This window comes from Mustela erminea, chromosome 10 (assembly GCF_009829155.1).
Source record: "Mustela erminea isolate mMusErm1 chromosome 10, mMusErm1.Pri, whole genome shotgun sequence".
In the NCBI taxonomy this organism is placed as follows: Eukaryota; Metazoa; Chordata; class Mammalia; order Carnivora; family Mustelidae; genus Mustela; species Mustela erminea.
This window is the reverse complement of record NC_045623.1, coordinates 102,425,144-102,451,009: the sequence shown is the minus strand read 5'-3', so window position 1 is coordinate 102,451,009 and position 25,866 is coordinate 102,425,144. Positions and strand designations below refer to the sequence as shown.

The 25,866-nt window shown below is 46.1% G+C and overlaps 1 protein-coding gene across 2 annotated transcripts in view; it reads left to right on the top strand.

The window, feature by feature from the left end:
• Positions 1-25,866, top strand: part of PEX14 (peroxisomal biogenesis factor 14) — a 139,093-nt gene that overhangs the window by 27,269 nt on the left and 85,958 nt on the right. For both annotated transcript variants that reach the window (XM_032301789.1, XM_032301787.1), the window contains exon 3: positions 23,380-23,464. In XM_032301789.1, the coding sequence (XP_032157680.1) occupies positions 23,380-23,464 (85 nt within the window). The remainder of the gene's footprint in view (positions 1-23,379; positions 23,465-25,866) is intronic.

Sequence of the window (25,866 nt, the reverse complement as noted above, 5' to 3'; positions counted from 1 at the left end):
GTGGGTACATCCTGGCTCTGCCCACATACCCATCTCCGCCCTTCTGGGTGCCACAATCATGGTGAGAGCACAGGATTTCCTACGACTGACTGGAGGACCAGCTACCAGTCTCCCTCAGCAAAGTGCTGATTTCCGTGAGAGGCCTTGAGCGAGCATGCCAGCCGTTTTTGCTGCACGATGTCATTTAACTGGAATTCCTGAAGTCAAGGGCACCTGCTGAGTCCTATAGCTTAGGTGGGATGTTGGGATCTAAATTTTTAAGGACCTGAGCTCTCAAACCAGGACTTGCAGGATCTTTTTTCCAGCAGTTTCTGACACCGTGGCACTTGGCTGAGTCACCTGATTGATGACATGAACATCACTGGGTGTTAAACACCTGGCCAGGGAAACGGGGACCCTCAGTGGATTCCCCCAAAGGATGGCAGACAGATTGTGGAATTTTAATGAAGGTGGGGTGGGTCCCCGAGGTTCATCTGCTTTGGAGCATAGCAGAATCCCAGCATTAACTTCAGGATTGTTGGTTGGAGGCCTGCACTGGTGTCAGTGGTTCTGTTCTGTGTTGGTCAGATCCATAAATCCAACTGAGCTAATTTTAGAAGGAGCTAGTTAGAATGAAAAGGAGCAAAAACTTCAAATGTGCAGGAACTTCTCTTAATCGGATACTCCTTATTGTTTTTCTTCTTCTTTTAAAGGCTTTTGGTCTGTTTTGGCCTTCAGAGTAAGCCATCCTCTGAAGTCTGTTATAATTAAACTTCTTTCCTATATGTGTCCAAGGAAGGAGAGTATTTCCCAAGTTGTGAATCAGGGTGGGGGAAATGGGCCATCGTTATAATATTTAATAGATTGATGGCTGTGAATTTTAAAAATGAGTTCTGTGTATCTGTCTGCTGGGTGGCATTCAACATAGAGGCTCTGTTTCTCACCCACTTGGCTGGATGTCTGATTCCAACACGACCGCCATCTCTGCTGCTGGAAAACAGAAAACCACAGGCTGTTAACTTAATACTCTTCTCTTCTGGGGCTAAGGTGGGAGTAGGGGGTAGTGGGCGGTTAGGAATGGGGCGGGGGTGGGGGGCACGGGCTTCACATCAAGATACTCTCATTCTCCACTGGAGACAGATGTTCCCCTGTTGCAGCTGACCTTTGAGCAAGGATTCCAGAGTTTCTGGCCATTTTAATTAAACCTCAACGAGAGGTGCCTGGAAAGCCTGTGTATGACCCGGACATTTACTCCTCGGGACCAGGAGCAGCCTGCCAAGTGTCTGTTGCAGGCTCCCCCCACCTTCCCTGCATATGGATGATTTCTCCCTTCCTGGGCAGGGCCTGCTGGAGAAGCAGAAGGATCATTTAGTGCTCATGGCTTCTCTGCTGAGCTATCCAGCAGGGGTGCCAATTCTTCCATTTAGCTGACTATTATATAGCCCTTAAAAGGGAAGGGTTTATTTTAGCTGGCTGCTATATTGATTGCTACAGGGACGTTTCTATTTTCACTGGCTGCTATATTGACTGGGAAAGGGAAAGGGGCCGTATTGCCGGGAGCTGTCATATTGACTGTTACAGAAAAGATCTGTATTTAAGCAGTACCAGTGCACTGGGATCTCCCAGGCAGGATATTAATGCTAATTCATCCGCTCACCCCCTGCTGCGAGTGTTATTTGTTTAAATCTGTAGATTCCCACAGCGCGTTTATATCCTCACTAGAGTGAGCTCTGCTCCCTGTAATTATTTAACATTATATGCTGATATAAATTGTAACAGTTAAAGAATGGTAATGAGTAGCCAAAAAGAAAAGAAGAAAAAAGAAAAGACGGAAACCGGGAAAAAAAAGAAAGGGAGAAGATATATTAAAAACACATATGATGTATATGTATTAGAGGTGTGTACATGTACACGTATGACATTAGAAACAGAGTCAGGTCCTAAAACAGCAGCGTACAACTTGTGGCATCCTTTCTCCCACTTCAAGTTGACTTGTACAGGGCGGCAGAGTCCCTGCCTTGTGCATTGGTTATGTGTGTGCGTGCACACGTGTGCTCACATCCCCCATCAGAAAGAGACTGCACTGATGTGTGTTCTCTGCAGTTTGCACACATGTGTATTACCACACGCGGTGTGTATATGTACTCTGTGTAACGGCAGGAAATTTATCCATTAACAATTCAGTTTCTTTAAAGATTTTTATTTATTTTTTTGATAGAGATCACAAGTAGGAAGAGAGGCAGGCAGAGAGGAAAGGAAGCAGGCTCCTTGCTGAGCAGAGAGCTAGGGACCCTGGGATCATGACCTGAACCGAAGGCAGAGGCTTTAACCCACTGAGCCACCCAGGTGCTCCAGCAATTCAGTTTCTTGATGACTACCTGATATCTGAGTTTCTTTGGAGCTTCTGCGTTTGGGCAGGAACTCTGGACCTGAGACCCATCTCTGGGAGAGCCACAGGGAATGCTCAGTTGGGATTGAACCAACAGGCCATTGGGTGTCACTGTCGTTCTGTTGGCTGTAGTTGAAAGAGGGCTTTCCTGCTGGGGAAACTGGATCTCAAGCGAAGTTCTGCTCAAGTTGGAGGTGTTGTCTTTGAGTTGTTTGTCTGCCTTCTGAGACGCCCTCCCCACCCCCATTGTAGAAAGTTGTTTTTTTTGCTTGTTTTTGCTGTGTTAAGCCCTGACATTTATATTGTTCTTGAAAACTGTGTGCAGATGGCCAGTTTGGCTATCACCTGGAGCACGCAGGATGAGGACTTCCCCTGAATAGAAAACTTCCGCCTTCATAGAAAGAGCCCGCTCAACAGCATTCTGGAAACCCTTATTGAACGAGGAGAGGGGGTTTGGGTAAGAGCTTGAAAACAGAGGAAGAGAAATCTCCTAGCATCGTCTAAATTCGGTGAGTGCCTGTAGCTCCTCCGCTGCCTGTCCTGGCCTCGTGGAGGTGGGAAGTGTGCTGAGCGCCAGCCAAGCTGCCGCCTGGTCTCCGAGGAGCGGACGTGCTCCTCCAGCTGCTCCGGCAAGCGTGGAGCCGTGCCAGGCTTCACCACAATTCATACTGTGTCAGTTTAATAAATGCACTACTTAAATTATGAAATTACAAAAGAAAAAAGAGAATGCACTTATTCAGACTCTTAATACATTAAAAATAAGGCATTAAAACTCTTGACTTTTTTTTTTCTTCCAGAATCAATAATGAACAGGAAGGGTTGTAGACATTAACAGTCATGGACATTCAAACTCTTATACATAAATTATCTCAGAAAAATGCACATAAGACTTGAATAATGTAAATACATTAATGCATTTAATAATTTAAACATTAAAGCACAAGCAGGAATTTGAGGCAGAGGCTGTTCTGAGGTAAGGGATTGGTCCTAGAACGCGTGTGTCCTAGGATCGATGGGTGATTTCCCCTAGAGACATCCTGGGAAGAGAGTGCCTGGCTTGCTGGTGTGAGTTCCCATGCCAAGAATCCCTGGGCATTTCTGATCTCAGCTGCCTCCCAGCCCTGCATTTTCATATGTCCCGACCTTCATCCTCAATTCCGTGTTCTCACTAGTTCTGTGCTTCTAATTGTTTGTGTGAAAATCAAATGCTTCCACTTCAAAAACCAGTGAACTCTGAGAGTGTCTTGGTTGGAAAACCAAGCCAAATTAAAAAAAATCCTTCACCCAGCTCTGGCTGCTTGTGTCTGGGAATACAGAAGTGCTTGTTCTTATCATCTGGCGGCGCGCTCAGCCCGGACCTCCCCCGCAGCCCCGCAGTCAGTGGGGCCGGGTTGTAGTGCACTGATGGATTTGGAGACAAGATCTGATGGGAGTGCAGCAGTGATGGATGGTGTCGGCAGCTGGGTGTTGGGCATGAAGGCCACAGGTCGCCCTGCCAGGAAACAAGACAGGTGCCATGCTGTTAGACTCACTGGTTGGTGACTGCTTGTTCCTCACTTCGATTTGAGGGTTTAACCACCGGAGACACTGATGTTACTGTTTTGTTCCCCTGTCTTCCAAAATCATATTCACAACAGCAGAAACGCTGGAAAGTTAAAGCCCCCTTTTTCTGGCAGAATACACAATGACTGGATTCAGTCTTTGGCATCTGCACTGTAGAGTGCCCTAGGAAAAACTCGGAAGCCAAGTGTTCATTTGTTCGGCCCGCTGCTGTTTCCCGGTAGCTCCCCAGCATCGTTTGAGAGCCCGAATCACATGCGAAACTGGCAGAACCACAGCAAGTGCGTTCCCGGGCACAGAGTCTGAGAACTTTTTCTCCACCTGTGGAGGAGGTGTGTTTACTGGGTCAGTGACGCAGGTTTGCTCCCCTGGGTTTGCCTTGGGCCTGAGGGACCCTTGAGAAGTGGTTATCAGATGGTAGTGACCAGACAGAACCTGTTTTCGTGATTGCCAGATCCGTTAGGGATTCTAACCTGGATCTCCGATCGCCTACCTGAAACTTGACCTGGGGTCATCTTGATTTGACCTAGGCCTTGTCTGTTCTGGCATCTGTGGCTTTGTTTGCAACCATTTCCAGGCTCTCTTGCAGCCAAAGGCAGCCTGCTCTCCAGTGACCAGTGATCGTGGTTACAAGCCAGCTCGTAACCATTCTCAGGACCAGCAGTAGGCTGTCCTGGTGTGGGGACTGTACAAACAGTGTTGGGCTGTGCTGCCCAGACAGTCAGAAGGAAAACCAGTTTTGTTTTTTTTTTAAAAGAGTTTATTTATTTATTTGACAGAGATCACAAGTAGGCAGAGAAGCGGGCGGGGGCGCAGTGAAGCAGGCTCCCTGCTGAGCAGAGAGCCCAATGTGGACTCGGTCCCAGGACCCTGAGGTCATGACCTGAGCCTAAGGCAGAGACTTTAACCCACTGAGCCACCCAGGCGCCCCAGGAAAACCAGTTCTTTAAAAACTGGTAATCAGGTGTTGGTTTTGAAGGGAGAAGAGTCAGGAATGGGTGAGGAACGCCTGGGAAGACATCTTGAGGTCATTTTGTCACCCTTGTGACGTACACAGGTTCTTCTCCATACCTTGTGAACAGAGTCTTCAGGTCATGAGCCTTCCCCACCTGTTTTGCCTTAAAGAGGCATGGCCTTCCTGGCCAGCTGCTTCTCAGCTTCGGGATGAGATGTCGATCCCAGGTCTGTTTTGTTTATTTCTTTTCAGAGTTTTCAAATCCCAGGCCTGGTCCCTCTGTTGCTTGTGGACTGGAGACTGGACTCGTGAATAGTGGCTGCCTTTCCTGCCGGCACTCCCCTCTTCATCCTGGCGCAGGGAAGAAAGTGAAATCGGGGAGCGCTCGGATCAGGGGGAATCTAATTCTCTCTGGGTTAAATCTAATCTAATTCTCCCTGGTCACACCCAGGGAGGCTTCTTCTCTTCCCTTAAGTTCCAAGAAATGTTTTATGGCCTTAACCGCATAATATGCTTGTGCCAGATTGGGATGTGTAGCAGAGGTGATGGGGGGAGGGGAGGGGACACCACCTCACTCTCTTGTTGGAGGTGCATAGTGCTGGCTGCCGGCAGGCGGAGTGAGCAGATAGCGCTGATTGGGGGTCAGTTCACCCCTGTGATATATCCCTTATGCAGATTTCCTTTGAAGAGTGAGGAGTCAGGTTCATTAATTAAAGGAGCCTGGCTCGAGCGCCCTGTAATTATAGGTGCTAGAAATCTGAATTTTAAGAGGTCTGTGCAGCTGCATTTTGAAAAATGTTAGGGAGGCACCGAGAAGTACAGGCTGTGGGCAAGAATGTGGCTGAACCAGATTTGGGAGGTTCAGGTTTTGGCAGAATTCCCCTTTAAATTCATATTTACTCTGTCTTTTTTTTTTTTCTTTTATTTTAAATGGGAAGCTGAAGCTCTGATTTTTATTTATTTATTATTGTTACTGTGATTATTTTGGGGGATGAAATTTACACCCTGTGACAGGCTGGTATTGTCAGAGTATGGAGGCAAAAAGTATAAATTAGATGCTTTGTTTTTAAGGAAGCAAAGGGTATCTTTGGATTCTAGGGATGCAGTGTTTGAAAAAATTAAGTAACTTCTTTCTTGAAACGAGTGAGGGAGAAGGGAATAGGAAGTTATTTTGAATTCGATATAGGGAGAGCACTCCCAGGCATGTGTGGGACTCTAGAATCTCTGCGTCTCCTTCTCTTCCCCAGAACAGTGTCCCCTCTGCCGTAAATCACTTTTTGATGTGAACCCAGAGGTATAAACAGAAAACTTCAGACCTTTGTGGGAAGTCCTGACCTGTCCCTTTTCTTTCTCATTTCCTTAATTATTTGTAGGTTGACCTTTTGCTTTGGGTGGTTTCTCTCTCTCTCTCTCTCTCTCTCTCTCTCTCCTTTTTTTATTTTTTTATTTTTCTGTTTGATTTATAAGGTCTCTTCTTACTTCTTGTTAAAAGCCTTTATTTTGGACCGTGACTGTTTGCATCTCTATTAATTAACACAGCTAATTTGGAATATGGATAGGAGGGGGGAAATGAAGATATGTAGGGGTCCCTCACTCACTTCCCCCAAGAAGGAAAGAGGAGGCAGGCGGTGAGTGGGGTCTCACTAGACACCTGTGCGGCCAAACACACGGCTGAGACACACTAACCTGAGGCCTCTGTGAGCCTCCTTTGTCCTTATTGGCCGTCTTTTTGGGGGTCTTGCAAACGTTATCCCATTTCACAGTATGGACGCTCTGCCTCTCCTTTGGGAATTACAAGAGGCTGAGGAAATATTTTTAATGAATAAATACACACAGATATAAATAAATAAATAAATAATATATATATATATATATATATAAATATATAAATGTTAAAAGATAACCTTCTGTACTCTTTTCTTCCATTCGCTTATGTGCATATACTGGGAAATCTAGTGAACCCATAAACTGTGGAGTAGAACAAAAGTCTTGAAGGCTGTCATTTGCTGCATTTACAATATGCAGATTGCAATTCCAATTAGATTGAAACCTCTATTTAGCAGAGTGGTTTTGTGAAATAAATAACTTTTGAAGAAGGCCTACTACATATAATAAATACCTATTTTTCCTTCACTCGCTGGCATCGAGCTTCCTGCCTTCCACACACTTGCCCTGAAGTGCTGATTCAGAAGCAGGCGGCATCTTTGGGCTCTTTACAGAAGAAATGCTTCTCCCTTGCTTTCCTGGCACAGGGATTTCATCCTTGATTTACAGGGCTCAGCTTGTTAGCGCCGGCAAAGGGGAGATGGTGTGAAGGTCATTATGTCCGTTTTGTCCTCTCGGGGAGAGAATGAGGGTGTGTGTGTCTCCCTGTGTGCGTGCGGTGGTAGTGGTGGGGTTCCGGTGCCCCCCGTTCTGTCCAAATGAGCCAAAACACAGCCAAAACTCTTGTTTCTCTTTCCCATCCTCTCTACTACATGTCGTCCAACAGGGGGTGAGTGATTTTGAAAGCCTAATTCAGAATTTCAGGAAGAGTAGCGCACCACCTAGTAGAGAGCCTCCTCGTGGTGCCCCCCCCCCAATCCTCCTCCCCTTCTCAGCCCAGGCGTGACAAACTGGCGGGTAATGAACAGATCAGGTCCTCCTATTAGGCAAGTCCCAGGGCTGGAAGCTGCTCTCGCTCTGTGCGGGTCCTTTAGTAGCTCTGCGTTGTGGGTGGTGGTGCTCTAAGTGGCCCTAGTAGAGGGCAGTGAGTGCTTTGGGGAAAAGCGAACAGAACGCTCTTTGGAAGAGAGAGTGCTTAAAAGGGAGAGAGGGGGCAGTAGGTGCCCAGCTTGAAAGCACCTGGTGAAAATACTTGGACTTGCACGGTTGCGGTCCTGAACACCGCTGCCTGTCTCAGCACCGGTCCTCTGGGTTATAATAGGATGCCTGATTACAAAGAACATTTTGAAGGCCACTTAGTCCCAGATCGGGCTGTGCATTAGGCGGCTAATCCTTTGCCGTAACGCTGGACTAGAATCGCAAAATTGGAAGTAAGCCGTGTGTTGTGTTCCAGCTTTGGTGGTAAATGATTGTTACAGGTGCTGCCCTGTGTGGCTTTTTCTCAGCTCCCCAACTTCTCTTTCCCCAGTGGAAAGAAAAATTCGTTGTGAGAGTGTCTTCTTCTACCTACTAGTGACTTTTAAACATGACTTTTCTACTTACCTTATGTGGCTGCTTTTCTCATCTTTGTGATTTGAAATATTGACATGTAGATTAATATAGTAACGTGCAGGAGGCTACACATAGGCTCAGGTCCTCGGGCCTGGCATGTTGGAGCAGAAAGAAATACCTAATTGCATCAAAACCACTCTAAGTTCATATATGTGGAACCCATCAAGCTGAAAGCATCCAGACAGCATCTGCTGTTATCAAATCACTCGCGAATTCAGCTAATTAAAATAGAGCTTCATTTTTCTGAACCATTGTTTGGCAGGAATTCGAAACGGGTCTAACCCAATTTCTGCGTGTTTATGAGCCTTTATTATATCAGAGGTACTTTTCTGTAAATGTACAGGGCAGCGTTAAATGAATTGACCCGCGCTGTATTGCTGTAGACGCACTGTGGACTTGCTAATGATCTCTCCTCCAGCTTTCTGGTTTCCAGACAGACTCCGGAAAGCTTCATGCCCTCCTTTTATCCTCTGCTCCTCCTCCTCCTCTTCTTCTTCTTCTTTTTTTTTTTTTTTTTAAATTTTTAGTTTTTAGCTTTTACTTTTGAATGTCTTGCTTTTTTTTTTTTTTTTTTTTAAACAGGACTCACTTTTCCTATTTGCTCCCTCAATGTTTGCTTTTTCCATTTCTCCGGTTTTCTTTCTTCCTCCCTTCCTGTTCTTCCTGGGCTTCCAGGGGATGGGGTTTGCCCGCTCGTGATTTCTCGCTGTTCCCTATTCCTTCTTCCCCCTCCCTTGCCTCTCCTCCAGTCTCTTGCCTCTGACATTCTCTTCATCGCCTTTCCTGGAACCTTCTTTCTCCTTTTTCACCCCCTCCCATTTTTCGCAATAAAACGTTCTTACACCTTTGTCTCCACACGCAGATGCAGATTAGGGCAGTAAGTCGGTGCCTCTGGAGGTAGAGGCATTGGCTGGTGGGAGGTGACGTCAGCCTGTTTTGTTTCTCTGAATTTGCTTGCATGCTTTATTTTCGGTTTTTAAAAGATTTTTCAAACCACATCTACTCTAGTTTATAGTCTAATAATCTTACTTTGAAGATCAAAAGTGTGGTATAAATGCTAACTTATTTTTCCACGTGACACTTTGGCGCGTCTCTCGGCAGCCTTAGTTCCATTTTACAGATGAGGAAGTAGAAACAGGAAAGGTAAGCACCTCTTGGAAAGTTACCAAAGAAGTTGGTGACTGAGTTAGAATTAGAACCAGGTCAAGTTTGGCTCTGCTTCAATGACGATCCCTCCTTATCAGAGCTTACTCTTTGCCCTTTAAGAATCCTTTGTCAGAAAGGGCGAGAGGACGCTGCTCTGCCTTTTTGCCCTTCTCTTCGTGTGCTTCCTTTTAGCCTTATGAAGTTTTTTACATTTATAGTCTCTAGACGTTAAATGAATTTCTAGGTAATGCCTGGGAAAGGAGGAGGCCAAACCATTTACGGGCTGGTAAAAACCCGTCCCTTACAGCAGAGCGCTCACTTTTTGCTTCCAGCAGCTTCCCGTAAGTGGGTCCACGTCACGCGCGCTGGCCCCAGTGATCAGAGCATTGTAGGAAGCATTGCCGTATTTGATTGAATTTAGCCATTCGGGAGTGACGTGTATATGAAGTCGTCTCTTGCATTACTGTGGCCTTTATTATTGCTAATGCATTCTGACATTACAGGTGTAGCCTTGGCCCTCCCACAAAGGGCAAGGCTGCTCTTACCAGGCTTAAGAGCAGAATTCATGAAGCTGTTATACAGTGAAACTGGTGTTCACATTTAGTTAATAAGCAGAGTAAGGGAGATGCTTTTATGGAAAAGATAGCCAAGTGACAGAGGCCTTTCCTAATTTCTCATCCAGCATTGTTTCAAAAACTAGATCTGTTATTGTTTTCCTACAGAGAACTGGGGCCGAATGGATAGAAGGCTCAGGAAAGTAGATTTCAGCTCTGTTTAAGGAAGGACTCCTGAGGGGCACCTGGCCTTCGTAGTCAGGAGAGGATGGGACTGTTGGTCTCAGGGGTGTGAGTCTGAGCCCCGCATTGGATGTAGAGATTACTTAAAAAAAAAAAAAAGACTCCTGAAAATGAATTGACAGCCTCTTGAGAGTGTGTTCTCTTGTTTCTCTTATTTTATCTGTAAGCATTGAAGTGGAAGCCCATGATCATTTGTCTAGGTTGTTGAAGAGAGGGGAGTCTTAGGTCATATGAGGGACCAGATGGCCTAAGATCCCTTTTGACCCCTTTCCTTCTCCTGGATTGTAACAGCAAAAGCCTCATCTCCGCTTTGTTGTACCTGGTTTTGTAAGTGCCTGGTGTGCTGTGTGGAACCGGTGGGTGCTCACCACGAGTCATTATTTAGTCTTGGGCTTCCTGCTTCTTAATCCGACTTGAATAAAAACTGTTCTTGTTTAGTCCAGGAAAACCACCATCTCTTGCTCCCTCCTGGATGAGTCATTTTGGACAGGCACAGGGAGATGGCCATCTGGATCCAAACAAAACACTTTGAAACTTTGGGCTGGGAATGACATAAAATGGGTTATATACTTTCTTACTTTATTAGGCAGAGGATCTGGAATGTAATTTAGTCCTCATGACTCAGTATTGCCATTGTAGATATAAATGTTTATATTGTGTTACAAGTGTAGCTCTGCTTTCAAAAACTGTTAGACTGTGGACATGTTGTATGACTCCACCTATGCCGAATGACCCCCCAACTAATAAACTTTTTGAGTTTTTTATTTGCTTTCTATAGATGTTTCTCTCTTGACATTTGTTGCTAGGCTTCTTCCACGGTCTGGTCTTTGTCCCCTAAATATATCTCTGTTAGCTGGCTTGTTTCTCTTTTCTCATTTACAGTATTAAAACTGCAAATGGCTATCAGATAACTAAGCCTGTATGTAAATTAAGTTGTAAGTAAGTGGTGTGAGTAAAGCTTTGCTAGGTCCAAAATACGTGGAATCTGTCATTTCTTTTTTGACAGTGGCGATTTTCCCTCCTTTTCCTTCTCTCCTTCCTCTTCTCTGTTGGTTTTCTTGCCCCCCCCCCTTTTTTTTGATTTGGGTGAGATTAAAGAGCTGAGCTCCAGAAGGGTTGAGTCTTATCCTTGACCCTCCTTGACCGAGCCCGTATCCCAGGGTGAGGTATCACAACAGACCTGCCGCCTCTGGGAGTCAGCTGAGAAGTGATAGAGTGGATGGCAGAAGGGTCCAGAAGGTGTCTGCATAAGCTCTCGTTTTACGGAAATGAAGGAATGAATCTACGGCCGGAGTGGGACTTGAGGGGCCGGGTCTGTGGACATGTTAGTGTTAGGGCTGGACTCTGTGTGCAGGTGTCTTGAGACCCAGCCTGCTTTCTCTCCTGCCATCCTGCCAGGTTCCGTTCCTTACCAATTTTGAGCAGAATGTGGGTGAATGAGGAAATACAGGGTTTGTGCAAGGTAAAGTCATGGAGAAAACCTCTCTGCTGGCTAGGAGCAAGTTCAGATGAAAGTACATAAAACCAAAAATGGTTTCTGTTTGTTGCACTGTTTGGCTGTGTTTGCACTCAAGGCTGATATCGATATTGTAGGAGAAGCTTTAATCCTTTCATTCAAATTTACAAGAAATGCTGTTTCCTTTTAGTTAAAAAAAAAAAAAAAAAAAAGTCCAAGAGAGCATTTGATTTGAGGAACCAAAAGTCTAGAAAATGTATCCGGGAGTCCTCGTCAATTTGGGGCATAATGAAATATAAAAAATACTCAATAAAAGCTCCTTTATTACTTTAACTGTTTAAATGTGGAGTTTTTAGCCATCAGGTTAATGTTTTGGTATCATTTTTTTATTTGATTGTGAGCACTTTTCCAGGTAGCTCTGCCACTCGGGCGCTAATCAGATTCCCACAGATGAATGGTGCTAGCTGCAGCCTGACATCACCGCAGTTTTGCTTCGACATTATTTTATTTGGTTTTCCTGTAAAAGTTAATAACTCTGTGTCCATGTGTTTAAACAGACAGGAAGAGGGAGAGAAAGGACAATGAGCAGAGAACGGTGAGCGAGGTCTCAGGAAGCTTCTGCCAGACTGAGGAAATGTAGGGATTTTTGTGATTTCAGAGTATCTCACCCTCCTGGTGGGGCGTGGAGAATCAAAGAAGGTTGCAGAACAAGATGGTAATTCATAATCCTTCAGATAACAAAACGTGAACTTCTCTGTTTCCCAGACAGAGCTGGAAGGAATTGGAAAGGAGCTGCTGTTGATTGAGAGGGGGAGGAGCAAGGTGCTCAACAGAACTGATTTGCTTAATGGTGAAAATTGTTTAAATGTTGCGTTAATTGTAAGTAAATGAGGTACTCATTTTAGATGACCAAGATTGGTAAGAACATCAGATGTCGGGTGTAGAGAGCCTCCGTTTGATCTGTCCATCAGAGGTGGGAGGTCTCTAATGAGGGCCTCGTGGCCAAGGTGGCTCTGGTGTCTAGTAGGCTTCTCTTGAATCTTTTATCTTTAAAGGTATATATTTTTTTTATTGGTAGCATTGTTAATAATAGGAAGTTCACGATGTTTAGTGAAAGATAACAGAATGGTTCAAGGCCATGATAATTACCATTTGATTGTTCCTGTGAGCCATGGATTTCCTAGCTGAGCTAAAAGTTTTTAAATTGGGGCTTATCAGAGGAGGCAACTGGAGTGATAGTGTTTGATTCACTCTCTTTTCTGAGTGGCCTGTGGGTACAGATCTGACAGTGGGGGTAAGAAAGTTCCACAGCCCGTGTTTCAGTGCTTCGGGAAGACCTAAGAAGAGCGATGCCTCTTTCCCCATCTGTGTCCGAGGCATAGCTTGACTTGCTTCTCTATTCTGTACTTGTGGCATCGACAAGTTCCTCCTAAAGTCAGCTACAGCAGCGTGACCTACATCAGATATCCCTTTCTTAGAAGATAGAAGCTGGCCACCAAGTTTCTTATCTCTCATGGATGACAGATAGCCAGAGTCAGTTCAACCAATGTGGCCCATCTCTGTGGACGGCCTATTCCTGTCTGCTCTCTGGGGCTCGTGTGCTTGGGGAGGAGGGTGCTTTTCCTTTGAGAGGAGCTGATTTCATTTCACTCGTTTCTAGAAACTGTTTCTAATCCCTATCATCTTACTACAAATTTGAAGATTTTTGAGTCTGCCAGTATAAGGAATCGTACTTTTGGATCTCACACTTTTGTTTTTTTCCTCTTAGGCTATAAAAGAACCTAAACTAATGGCAGAAACTAGGACTTGGTCTTCTGTTAGTACAGATGTTAACTGTTTACTTACCTGGGCTCTCTAGCGGATGTAAGGGTGATTTAAAGGCTTTCTGCGTTTGTCATTCTATATTTATTTATTTATTGGTATGCAAAATATTTTACATTTAAAAAAAGATTTATTTGTTTATTAGAGAGAGAGCAAACATGAGCAGGAGGGGCAGGGGGAGAGGGAGGGAACTCTGAAGCAGACTCTGTGCTTGGGGTTCGATCTCATGACCCTGAGATCATAACCTGAGCCAAAAACCAAGAGTTAGAGGCTTAACTGACTGTACCACCTGGGCAGCCTGTATACAAGATATTTCAAATAACACACTATCCTGTTAAGTAATATCCAGTCTCAAGGCCAAGGCAATTGCACGTGAGTTAGAATGGAGGCCAGGCGGCCCAGCTGAAAATTCCTCTTTATTTTCTTTCTTTTTTCTTTTTTTGTTTTGGAGGAGTACAAATTAATTCAGTAGGTTAAGAAGGGAATGCTCCATGCAAAGAGGGCGGATCAAGTACAAAAGCAAAAAATTACAGCCTAATGTCACAGTGTGGAAAGAGCTAGACCTTGTCTCTCCTTTTGTGTGTGGCATTGCTCTAAAGAAGAGCTAGAGGCATACTTGCTTCTGTTACGAAAACAGTTTTCTCTCTTCTTTTACCGCTGTCCGTCGTCTCTCTGCTTATTTGCTCAGTCCCAATACACGTGTATAGTGGTACCAGGACTGTTGACTTGCACTCCCTGGGAAACAACTGTGTTAACCACACGTCCGTGCTTACGTATGGTTCCTTTAGTCCTCAGACTACGGTCTGCACTTGTTTCCTGAGGTACCTTCGTCATTTTCCCCGCATGCCCTTCAATGACCTTATGTCCTACACCTGAAACACAGATTCTTTTTTGTTTTTTATTTTGTTTAATTTTTAAAAAGATTCTATTTATTTATTTGACAGAGATCACAAGTAGGCAGAGAGGCAGGCAGAGAGAGAGGGGGAAGCAGGCTCCCTGCAGAGCAGAGAGCCTGATGCGGGGCTCGATCCCAGGACCCTGAGATCATGACCTGAGCCGAAGGCAGAGGCTTAACCCACTGAACCACCTACGTACCCCCCCAGATGCTTTTTTTAAAATAATTTTTTACCCCCTTCACCCGTTTCTTCTATCCTTCAGCCCCTGTCTCTGGCAACTGCTAATCTGTTCTCCCTATCTATGAGCTTGTGGTGGTGGTGGTGTTGCTGTTGTTTTAAAATTTTATTTATTTATTTGAGCAGTGGGAAGGGACAGAAGGAGAGGGTGAGGAAATCCCAAGCAGACTCCCTGCCGAGTGTGGAGCCCAACAGGGGGCTCCCTCCTGCCACCTTGAGACCCTGACCTAAGCTGAAACCGAAGCTTAACTGACTAAGCTACTTAGGCATCCCTTATTTGTTTGTTTGTTTGTTTTTATTCCACATATAACAGAGATTATATGGTATTTGTCTTTGTCTGACTTCAGTTGGCATAATACCCTTGAAGTTCTTCCAGGTTGTCACAGATGGCAAGATTTTGTTCTTTTCTTTTATGGCTGTATAATACTCCTCCATGCGTGTGTGCACTTGTGTGTGTGGGGGGGGGGCAGGGAGAGAGAAGGAGAAAGAGAGAAAGGGAGAACACACATAATAATTTCTTTATCCATTCACCCATTGGACACTTAGGTTGTCTCCATAGCTTGGCTATTGTAAATAATGCCATTTGTCATTTTAAACTCTTTTCTTGCTGTCTTTGCATTCAAACTGTTTCTAGGCTATGTCTGTTTCTATTGTATTCAAATCTATTTTTTAATATTATATCTTTCTAGTTTTTTAGTAGCATGCCTGGTAGGAGTATCTTTTAGGGATGCCTCGAAGGTTTTAGTGTTGTGCTGTATGTGGGGTGACTGTAGACAGAATTTCTTGGTCCAGAGCTTTTCTTCCACGGAATCCAGGAGCCCATCTCATTGCCCTCTGAGCCCAAGGTGCTAAGCCAACCTAAAGGGGCCCTGTCCTACACGGCCTGATGGTCATCCGTTCGGTGTCCAGCCTCTACCATCTCTGTCTATGCCATAACCTTTGTCCCCTTTCTAGTCGTCCCACATCTCGATAACGCATGACTGGAGAGAGCTTTGCCAATCTCCGTGTGGCCCCGACTTCAAAAGTAGGGGGACGTGAGGCACATCTGAGAAGTAGTGGCGTTGGGGAGCCATAACCTTCAGAAAGCAGAAAATTCAGCCTGCAGTGGAGAGGCACAGGGAAGCAGAAGCAGTGGTATCATTAGGAAGGTCCTGGGGACTGAGTGCTACATATTTTTAGTGTTGGAGTCACCGGCCACCGTCACTGAGTGAGCTCACAGTTCTCCTAGGGAGCATCTTGGACACTGAGTCATTACATTCCTTTGGAGTGATTCAACTCAACAGCTTGACACCTTCATTAATTTTACAACACGAAGCCTGGGTGCTCTCTGCTTCCTCTTTAGCAGTGCAGGAAATTAGAGGAACATAGAAAATGCAGAACCGAGGGAAACTGGCAGAAGGAGCAGTCAAGGAGCTGTTGAAAGACACCGTGTTAAGGAATTGAACTCCTTGCCTTTTCTTGGTATCTCTTGGGACCGAGCACCCAACTCTTGCCACACATCTCTGGCACATAAACCTTTTATTTCTGTTCCTGGCACGCCGGCTGGACCTCCGACTTGCAGCCAGCTCGTTGGCCTTCTGCGCTGAGGTCACTGCTACCGTGATCCGTGTATAATGGCATTTTCCTCCTCTTTTCAGTATGGAGGCTATTACAGTTTCTTCTCTAAGCAGGACTTCAAACAATTTGCTGCCAGTTGGATTTCAAAGCCAAGGAAAAGGCAAATGTCATCCTTTTTTCCTCCCCTCTTTGGGTAACTGCTTTGTTGGTCGCATCAAAAATTAGAGGGGCTGCTATCTAAATTCAGGTGGGGAATGCATGGGGACAAGGCATTTAAATTTGCTTTTCTTTCTCCCTGAAGGAGAAAATTCTTTTCCTTCTCAACCTTTCCTAAAAAGGAACTTTGATCTTCTCAACCCAGAAGCAAGGGTTTTCATTTCCTCCCGGGCAAGCGTGTGCACTCCGGCCCTGTGTGCGGCAGGCATGGTGACAGGCGAGCTGGCGGCACAGCTCCTGCCTCTCAGCTCTGCCGCCAGCTTCCCGTGGGCTGCAGGCTGGCACCGGAGTACCCTCCAGAGTCAACCTCGCGCCCTGAAATCACTGTCACTTGATAGTAAACCAGGCACGTTGGATTGAGATGCTTTTTATTTCCACACACATTTCTGGAAGAACTAGTTTAATCAAATAACAAAACAATGACATGGTGACAGGCAGTTCATGCAATATTTTTAACTCGGGCCAAGAAGAAAAATGTAAATGCAGAGGTATTTCACTTTGAAAGGTAGTTTTGGTGCACACAACGTTGCCACTTTTCATAAAGGCTTTTACTACATATATCAGTGTGTTTTAAGAGAGACTAGGGTCAATAATGCGTGCTTTGGAATTCCCTAAATACAGATTTACACAGCAGACCTTAAAAATATTATGTTCTATCATGTCAACTCTCATGCACTCCTACCAGATACATTTTATTTCCTTAATGTGAAAAACAAAGGGACAGAGGAAAGTAAAACAAAGGAAATTAGGGCCCACAAGCTTAATTAGTATAGGGTTGGAACCCAAATCAACAATGGGAAGGACACAGTGACAAAAACCAGGAAATTCCAAGTTGAAAGAGAAGCTCCTTCCTTTAACTCCTTGAGTGCTGGGGTGCTTGCTAGCGTACTCCTTGCCCAGGTGCAGGAGGCTGGCTCTAGTACAACGCACTGTCTTTAGCTTTGAACTTCCTGGCTTTTGTTGACTTCCCCCTCTCCTTTCCCCCCTTGATGTAAATGAAACATACCTCTGTGTGTGTGTGTGTGTGTGTGTGTGTGTGTGTGTTAACTGTAGATAAATGGGCTAGAAGTACCTCTTGATTTTGTAACCCTTAGAGAAGGAGAAAGAGTGAAAAAAAAAATTCCTGTCACTGTCATCTGTTCATTTTTAATGAGCAATTTTAAAAAATTGAAAATAAAAGAGGAAAATGAATAGGTGTTGAACCAGCCCGTGATATGTAAATGCCAACTAGTAATTACCTAAAACCTCAATTTTCATTCTGTTTCATCTTGCAAAACATTTCATTTTCCCTGAGTGAAAACACTTCACTGGGGCTGTGCGAGTCAGCGGGGCGGCTGCCCCTGGCCTGCGCGGCCGCCGGCTCCGGCTAGGGGGCACTTTGGCTCTGCGCTTGGGCTGCCCGAGCGGCGCGTCCACCTCAAGGTTATTCCCCTCTTGCCATTCCAGTGGTTTTGCTCCGTGCGTTCCGTGGCGCCCCTCCCCCCGCTCCCACTAGTCTGGTTTGGGGAGCCTTGTTCCTCCTTGTCCTTGCACAGACGGGATCGTATTGAATTTTGGCTGACCGAGCCTTCCTATGCATATTAACTTTCCCCTCACCTGCCTGCGAGCCCCTCGGCTTCCGAGGGGCACCTCACACTCTTCAGAGCGGCTTTCTGCCAGGCCCCCTTCCTCCCTGTGGGATTTCAAACGCAGCAGTCTCAGTTTTTATGTTTACTGCTGCTGCTTTTTCTTCTTTCTTTTCATTTGGGCGACTGGGGGGAGGATGGGGGGGGCCCCCCCGCCCCCGGTTCTGAGCTCATACTCATTTGCTCCCGTTTCGTACTTAGAACAAGGGTTCTGATGTTTCTTTTGCGGGCTCATAGATTTCCTTTCATTCTGGTCTAGGATCTGACCCCTGGTGGGTGTATTCGCGCAGCGTCTCGCTGTGTGGCTCATGGATGCCCCGGCTCCTAGGGCTGTTACCCTTCTCAGCCCCTTCCCTAGCTAGAAGGAGAGCAAGGAGGCTTGAAAGAGCCTGAGATGGGCGGCTGCAGATTAGAGAAGATTCTGGATGCCGAGAGCCAGAATTATGTTGTCCTAGGACCCTGGATCTCAGAGTGCTTTGCCTGGAATCTCAAGGAACACGGCCTCTTTAGTGAGATATATAGCTTCATAATTAGCCCGTTGCATTTTTTCACGAGTGCTAGCATCAGCGTTCTACGATGTGTTTCTCTGATTAACAGCTGCTTTGCAACTATTTCCTTGTGCCACCGATGACCATATTTGTCAAGGAACTCCTGACAGAGTACTGATTTCTTACTAAAATGCAGCATTTCTGTTTGAAGAGGGTGCTCTCATTCTCAGTACTACCCAGCTTTTAAAGTCAGTCCTTGTTAAAACTCCAGTTGGCTTTGGTCTAACGCTTGTTAACAGGATTCTGGGTATCTATCTACTTTAGAGCTCGAGCATAGGAACCTTTCACAGGCAATTTAATCTTCTGAGCAGCGCACGTGCGGCCGCGCAGCCTCGGGAGTGGGGTTTCCGGGCCACATATCGGTCATTTCTTTTGCCCTCTGGTTGTGATCTCTCTGGGTTAAAAAGGACTTGGCTTTGGTTGTTGATGTCATTAATTTTTGAATATTTTTAATATTTTAAAATGGCTAATGAAGGCTCACAGTTTAGGAGATAGATGTGTATGTAGCACACAGGAGTGCTGGAGTTGGTGGCATTCCAAATAAGTGTCACTGGAGACAATGCATCCGGTTTACATGTCAGGTGCAAAGTGCTCAGGCTTCCTCACACCCCAGGCTCGTTATTAGGCAAGCTCTGTTCTCCCGTCCCCTGGTACAGAAAATAAAGTGTGTGCATGAAGATCACAGTGTGCAGGTCTTTTGTAGGAGAGTGGGGAACACAGGGAAAGCACCTCTCCAGCGAGGACTTCCAGAACCTCGATTCTTCTCACCAGGGATTACTTACCCTACACAGTGCATTTAACAGCACATAGTTCATTGTAGATAGCCGCCGAGTATACCGTATTCCATTGATTTACAGTGACAAATCCTAGGCTCTCAAAGAAGGATCTCACTATTGGCCAATCATCTGGGGTCCATAGGGACCTTCAGCCCCAAGTCCCATCTTCCTCCTGGATGCAGCGATCCCTCTGGCACGCCCAATGTGGAGGTGGGCAGTCACTTTAGTGACAAACAGGGAAAATGACTAAATCTCACCAAGACTGAGGAGTTGGTGGTGCCAGGGTGGTTTTTATTTTGCTTTTTGGGGCAGGGAGGCAGAAGATAGGGTCACAGGAATAGGAGTGGCAAGAAACTTTGCTTCTGTTTTCTTCTGAGTTCATCACCTATATTTTTATGACTCCAGCTCCTGGTAATTCAAGGTGCATTCATTAGGAACTCTCGGTGCAAGAGGAGGGGAAAGGAACGCCGATTCCACGTTTCTCGTGGGCTCAACAGCAAGTGGCTTCCCACAGCGGCATCAGGTGCTTTGCACCAGAATTTTCCCTGGCTTGCTGTACTCCCACAACATGTGCAATAAAGTTCCTGTCTCCGTTTTACATCTTTGACATTGAGGCGGAAGATTTGGCCTGAATTTATGTAATTTAGTTGGGCACAAATATAACCCATGAATAGTCACATTCATCTTCTAATTAGAAAATCAAACGATAATACAGGACAGGCTGCAGGCACCCCATCACGGCGGCCAACAAAAGCATGCTGTGTGTGTGGGGCTCTGCAGAGGAAGAGTCAGTTGAGTTGCTTCATGAAGTTAATGAAAAGTGTCCAACAATGGGTGAATGAAAGATGCAGCGAGGGGTGCTGGCAGTTATTAGTGTGCTAAAATCTTTGCATTGTGGGTAAAGATTTGGGGGAAATCTTGGGCCATCTGTAGATGAATCAGCGGGCATATAAAATTCCAGATTGGACAGGCCTTTCCCCCCTTTTGTGGCGCCAGGGCCTCGGGCGGTGGGGTGGGGTCGGGGGACGGCAGGAGTAAAGAGTAGCCAAAGAGATAATTAGTGAAGGCGGAGCGAGGTTTTCCCGTGTTCACACTTACACGGAGCTGCTTCCCTGGGTATCTTTCTTATTCAGCACGTTATGTTGAGGCTGTTAGTTTGGATGCTTTATATTTTTGCATCTGGCATAGCGATACCGCCGCTGTTAAATATGTGATTTGCCTGTCGCCTGCATTTTCAGACAAAGATCAAGAGGAACATAAACAAGCCCCAAATATACTTTATGTAGGTGTTTGGCAGTATGATTTTATATGGCTTGAAATTAGTGAATGGAAACTTTAAAAGAAATTGTTCATATTTTTGCAAGTTTGAAGTGTGCCGGGACTTTGTCAAATTCCCGTTAAAATAAATACGTCAATTTCATCTCCCTTCCGAATTCATTTATCTTGCTTTTTTAAAAGGTGTTTTCTACTTTACCTGATGTTTAAATTGGATTCGCTCGTTTATGCTGTTCTTTGCTATATCCCCCACGTTTTTCTTAAATGAATTACTAATGACAGAGCACTCCATCATTCCCTCTCTACAGCCACTTTAAGGAAAGCATGGTGATCTAAACCTTTTAACCTATTAAAGATGATTTTTCCCAATTGAATCAGACCCACCACAGGTGTAATAACTAATCATTTAAACTACACCTGCTATTATGTATTTTTAAGCCATTATGCGTGTTGGATAGATGATAATTCATGTTTATTGCATTGTCCGATGGATCCGTTTTGCCTACACTAGGCTGATTAATGTATTTAAAGAAATAAGAGATGCAATTTTTAAAAAAAAATTGATGGAATGCGCCAAGCACTGCATTGAGTGCACCATTAAACCCATCAGAACTTTGCTCTCTGACCAGAAATGCATATACCAAGGACTATATTAAAAAAGCAAGGTGAAACCTGTGCATTTTAGTGGTGGGATTCTGTTTTCTTTCTCTGTCATGGAAAATTTTGGAAGGATGAAGGAAAGGTCGATGCTTCTATGGGTGAATGAGAGGAGCCGTGCCGTTCATATCTGCTGCTTGAGGCCCGCTCATCCTCGTCCCCCCGACAGCTGGTGCACACGCCAGCGCGCGCGCTCTCTGCCGCATGATACCGGTGCCGTGATTGTCTTGTGTGTCGAGGTGTGTTTTTCCTCCAGAGGAAGAACAGTCATCCCCGAGCCATGTGAACCAGGCCAATGGCCACTGACCCCGTGGGGCCTGTGACTGTGTAGCTGTCCACTCCTTCCTGGACGTGGGCGTGTCTTCCTCTTTCTCTCACCTTCCCCTTCCCCACGTCCTCTTCCCACTGCTCCTCTTCCCACTTCTGCCTCCCCGTCTGGTCCAGCTCCTCTGCTTTCTCCGCCTGTGCCATGGCCACCTTCTCCCCTGCCGCTCCGTCCCCCTCCCCTCTTCCGTTTTCCTCTTCTTTCTCTCCCTTCTCCCACCGATTCATTAAAATGCATCCATTTTGTTGATGTCTATCAGATTTTTCTTAGATTTGGTACCACCCGGGGGGGGTGCGTGCGGAGTTGGGTGTCTAGAATCTGGAGCGTCGGTTCCTCTCTGGTCCAGAGCTGGCTGGCTACCACCGCAGCTCATGATGGGCGCTAAGAGGTTCTCAGTGCTGGACGGATTATAGCCTGTCTCCAGGAACATGAATGTATCTTATCGCCGCCAGGCCTGCATCTGAAGGTCTGGGACACCTGAATTCATCCTTCAGGGTGAATGTCTCGGGCAGCCTCCAATAGAGGGATTACAGGGGAAGGTACATAAGGGAATTGACCTGGCTCCCCCCCCCCCCCCCCCCCCCCATTTATCCTCGTATCTTTTGTTACCAGAGAGGTCTGGCTGCTCTCAGGATTAAATTCATATAAAATATGAGGGGAATACTTGTGAGTTGTCGTCCTTTGATAGTCACAGTACTTTGTGTTGAGTCTCTGGATAGCTGCCACCCTGAGTCTGAAGGATCTTAGAAAAGTTCCTTATATTTGGTCCCTTACAAATGTTTTCTTTCAACAGCTTGGGAGTGCACGCCGCGGTCTGTTGACTCTACCTGTAACGCGAGACTGTATTATTCTTTTGGTGTTGATGAGATGAATAATGCCAGTCATTTAAAATGGCCCCTTTCCTCTGTGGGGCAGGTTGTCGTGTCCCACCCATTGCAGTAGTGCCTGGGATGGAGCGCACACAAGTGACGTGCAAAATACACGCATCCTGTGGGCCGGGTGGTGCGAAGGCTAATACCTTCAGTGGTTTTCCCTCCACCCCTTCCTTGGCTTATTTGCAGATATGAAGATTTCATTAAATAATATCATTACCAGAGATGGGGGAGCATCTGTCAGTCTGTCAGCTTTTAGTCATGAAACCCCAAACTTTGTCCTTTGAAGTCTCTTCAGTATAGAGCTCCGTTGCATAAGAGGGACCAGTGTGAATGGCCGTGTGCGTCGTCTCTTATGTAATCCTTCCCAGCTGGTCTGTGCTCAGCACTTTGCCAGGCTCTGTGGAGGCAGCTTGGTCTCTTCTCCTCCGATGCTTGCAGTGTAGTTGGGGAGGCAGCCTGAACATTAGAAGACAGTATAATTATGTCTTCAATTATATGGTACACACTACGAGCATTAAAGAATTCAAGAGAAGAGGGAGATCAGAGATGGCTTGCTTACTTAGGGAAGGCTTCGAGGAGTTAGCACAGGCTATAAAAGGGCCGTGCTGGTGTGCGTGCGTGTGTGCGTGCGTGTGTGTGTGTGTACATGTGTATGTGTGTGTGTGTGTGTGTGTGTGTGATGTTTAAACTGGTAGAGGCGAGAAGAGAGACCTTTCAGAACAAGGGCATAGCGCGAGCGCAAGGATCGTAACATGGCTGAGCATCTCCAAGAGAGGGCTACCTGCCGAGGAGCAGGAGCATTCAGCTTGAACAGGGAGAAAAGGAAAAGATTATGGCAGGTCTTAAAAGCTAGGCTGAGGGGATTAGGTTTGATAGAAACAGATACAGGAAGCCAGTGGGAACTGACATAGTCTCTTATTTAGGTAGATTTTAAATGTGAGAAACAACTGATTATATATTTGACCACAGAGGTGTGCTTATTTCTGTGGACTTAGGATAAACTGGTGGGATTTTTAATCTTGAAATTCAGACTATTGAAGTTTACTTTTCTCTCTCTTTTATCTCCCCACCAGATTGCCACAGCAGTGAAGTTTCTACAGAATTCCCGGGTCCGCCAGAGCCCACTTGCAACCAGGAGAGCATTCCTTAAGAAGAAAGGTACAGGTTCCCCATGGCCATGCAGCGTGGCCTGCAGAAAGGGACTGGGGACGGGACAGATGGAAGCCCTGGTGTTGCTGGAGGGACCTTCCGTCGCTGTCCCGTTGGTGTGGGGGTGAGGGGAGCCCCCTCAGTGGGAATGCAGGCTTTTCTCCTTAGAGAGGAGCAGAGAGGTGATACTGTCCGAATGACCCAGCACCAGATGTAAGGCCAACAGCTTAGCCCAGGACAGCCCGGCGTGGGCAGCAAGAAGAGGCCCACTGGATAAGACCGGAGGACTTCTGCTTCTGGTCCGTTCCTCTGCTAATACGACCCTGGCTACACAGTGACTAGCTTTAGGTTAGGAGGTCAGCTGCCTCAGTAAAGAATCAGGAAGAAAGAAATTGAAGGACGAGGGAAATGAGATGACTAAACAAGGTCAGGTTAAGGTCGAGCTTGGGGTCAGTCTGATTTACGGATTGAAGTGGTGAATTACTGGTTTCATGGTATTTCTGTAAGCAGGGATTAAATGGGTCTTGACAAATTCAATATTGTCCAAAGCAGAAAGAATCTCTTCTGGCTCTGTTGCAATTTAGGATTTTTTCTTGTTCTGTAAAATACAAAGCAAACCCCACAACAAACAAAAAAAGGAATGTGACTTTTTTACTCTTTGAACATCTGATTTTCTAGAAAGCTGGAAGGTTATGTAGAGGCGCTTATACACTATGGTGGGGGGAGCCTTTTCTTCCTCCTCCTCCTCCTCCTCCCCCTCCCCCTGCCCAGCCCCGGCAAACAAAACTCTTTTTCCTTCAGGGGCTGGAATGTCAGCTTCAGAATTCGAGGTTGTGAGCTTTAAGTCAGCTGTGGCTGGAATAGAAGATGGAGTGGTTTGGTGGCGTTTCCTTGGTCTGCCCCATGGCGTCCCACTGCAGAGATGCTCGCAGGACCATGTCCCAGGCCTGCACCCTTGGGGTCGGGGCAGAATGAGCCTGAAGCTCTCCACTTGCGGGCATCTGTTCGGAGGTAGCCTTAGGGCTGGCCTCTGCGACCCAGTTGGTGAGGGGCGCTGTGCATTTGCAGGCGGCATCGCTCTCGCCCCCCATCAGTGGGAGGTTATTACAATTTGGAGTGCGTTGGCCGGCCTCTCTACTCCGCAACCATCATGCCATAAAAGAGTTTTTCCTTGAAATATGTGTACCTATGGGGAGTAATTAATCATAAAAGCTTGGGGATTTCAGCTCTCTCATCAAAGCATCGAAGCCGGGGAAAGCTGAGCCTAAAAGCTGTGCTGATTACCCGGGGTAACCTGAGACAAAATCTATGGTTGCCGAGAGATCCTCTGCCCTAGTATATTGTGCGGTATTATAACTGCCTGATCTTCTCTCCCACTGACAATGACCAGTTATTCCTCATTTTCTCTCAAACGCAGCTGGGTTAGAATTTCATTTGCAGAAGGTATTTAGAGCAATTTAGAGACAAATGTCTCTGGTGTTTGCTCGGCACTTCCCCACCGCAGGCTTTGCTGAGCAGTTTTAGTATCGGGAGCTCCATCTAATCTGTTTAATTTTAATAAATCCCTGACTGGGAGAGGGAGAGGGAAAAAAGGAGAGAGAGAGAAACTCTGGACCAAATAATACTTCTTTTGAGTTAGTTGGCTGATAATTACTGTGGAGAGGAAACTGTTTTGTGCAATTATTATTTGTTGCTCCTTTAAAAATAACACAAAACGAAACTGATCGATTAGTTAACCCATTGAAGAGTGTTTGCCCTACACATGCCCCATTCTGGGCCCCGGGGACTCGGCAGAGAAGAGGGCAGACAGCAACCCTGCCCTTGCCGGGCTAACATTCTAAGGGGAAGGCAGACATTTAACCAATGAGAAAACGAGATCCATAGTATGTAGAGTGGCAGGTGCCACGGAGAAAGACAATGCTGGGCGCACAGGGCTGAGGAGCACCAGCACCCGGTGGTGGGGAGGGGGGAGCTTCGGCTTGCACACCTGGACACGGCCACCGAAGCACACCTCTCCGAGAGGAAGATGAGTACTGGCCAGTGTGCATGGGTGCAGTTCCTCCTCGACCCCTGATGTGGGTGAGAGCTTTTAGAATTTCAGGCAGCAGGAACCCGGAGAGGCCTCCTACCCTTCTTCCTCTAAAGAGAGCCACAGGAGTCTACCCTGCGCCTCCATCCAGAATCACTGGCCGTAATCACCCATCTCCATTATCCTGTAAAATGCTGCTTCAATCAGTAATTATCTGTTTCCGAGTTGAGTCCCAGTAGGGTTAGTTCTGGCAGGACCTTTTCTGGGCAGAGGATTCCAAGATTTGATTGGAGTCTGGGGAAGAAGCGCCCCTACGTGGATTTACACTTCACTTTTTAAATTTCCAACTCTTCGGTGGGTCAGGTGTGCATGGTCCGTGGCT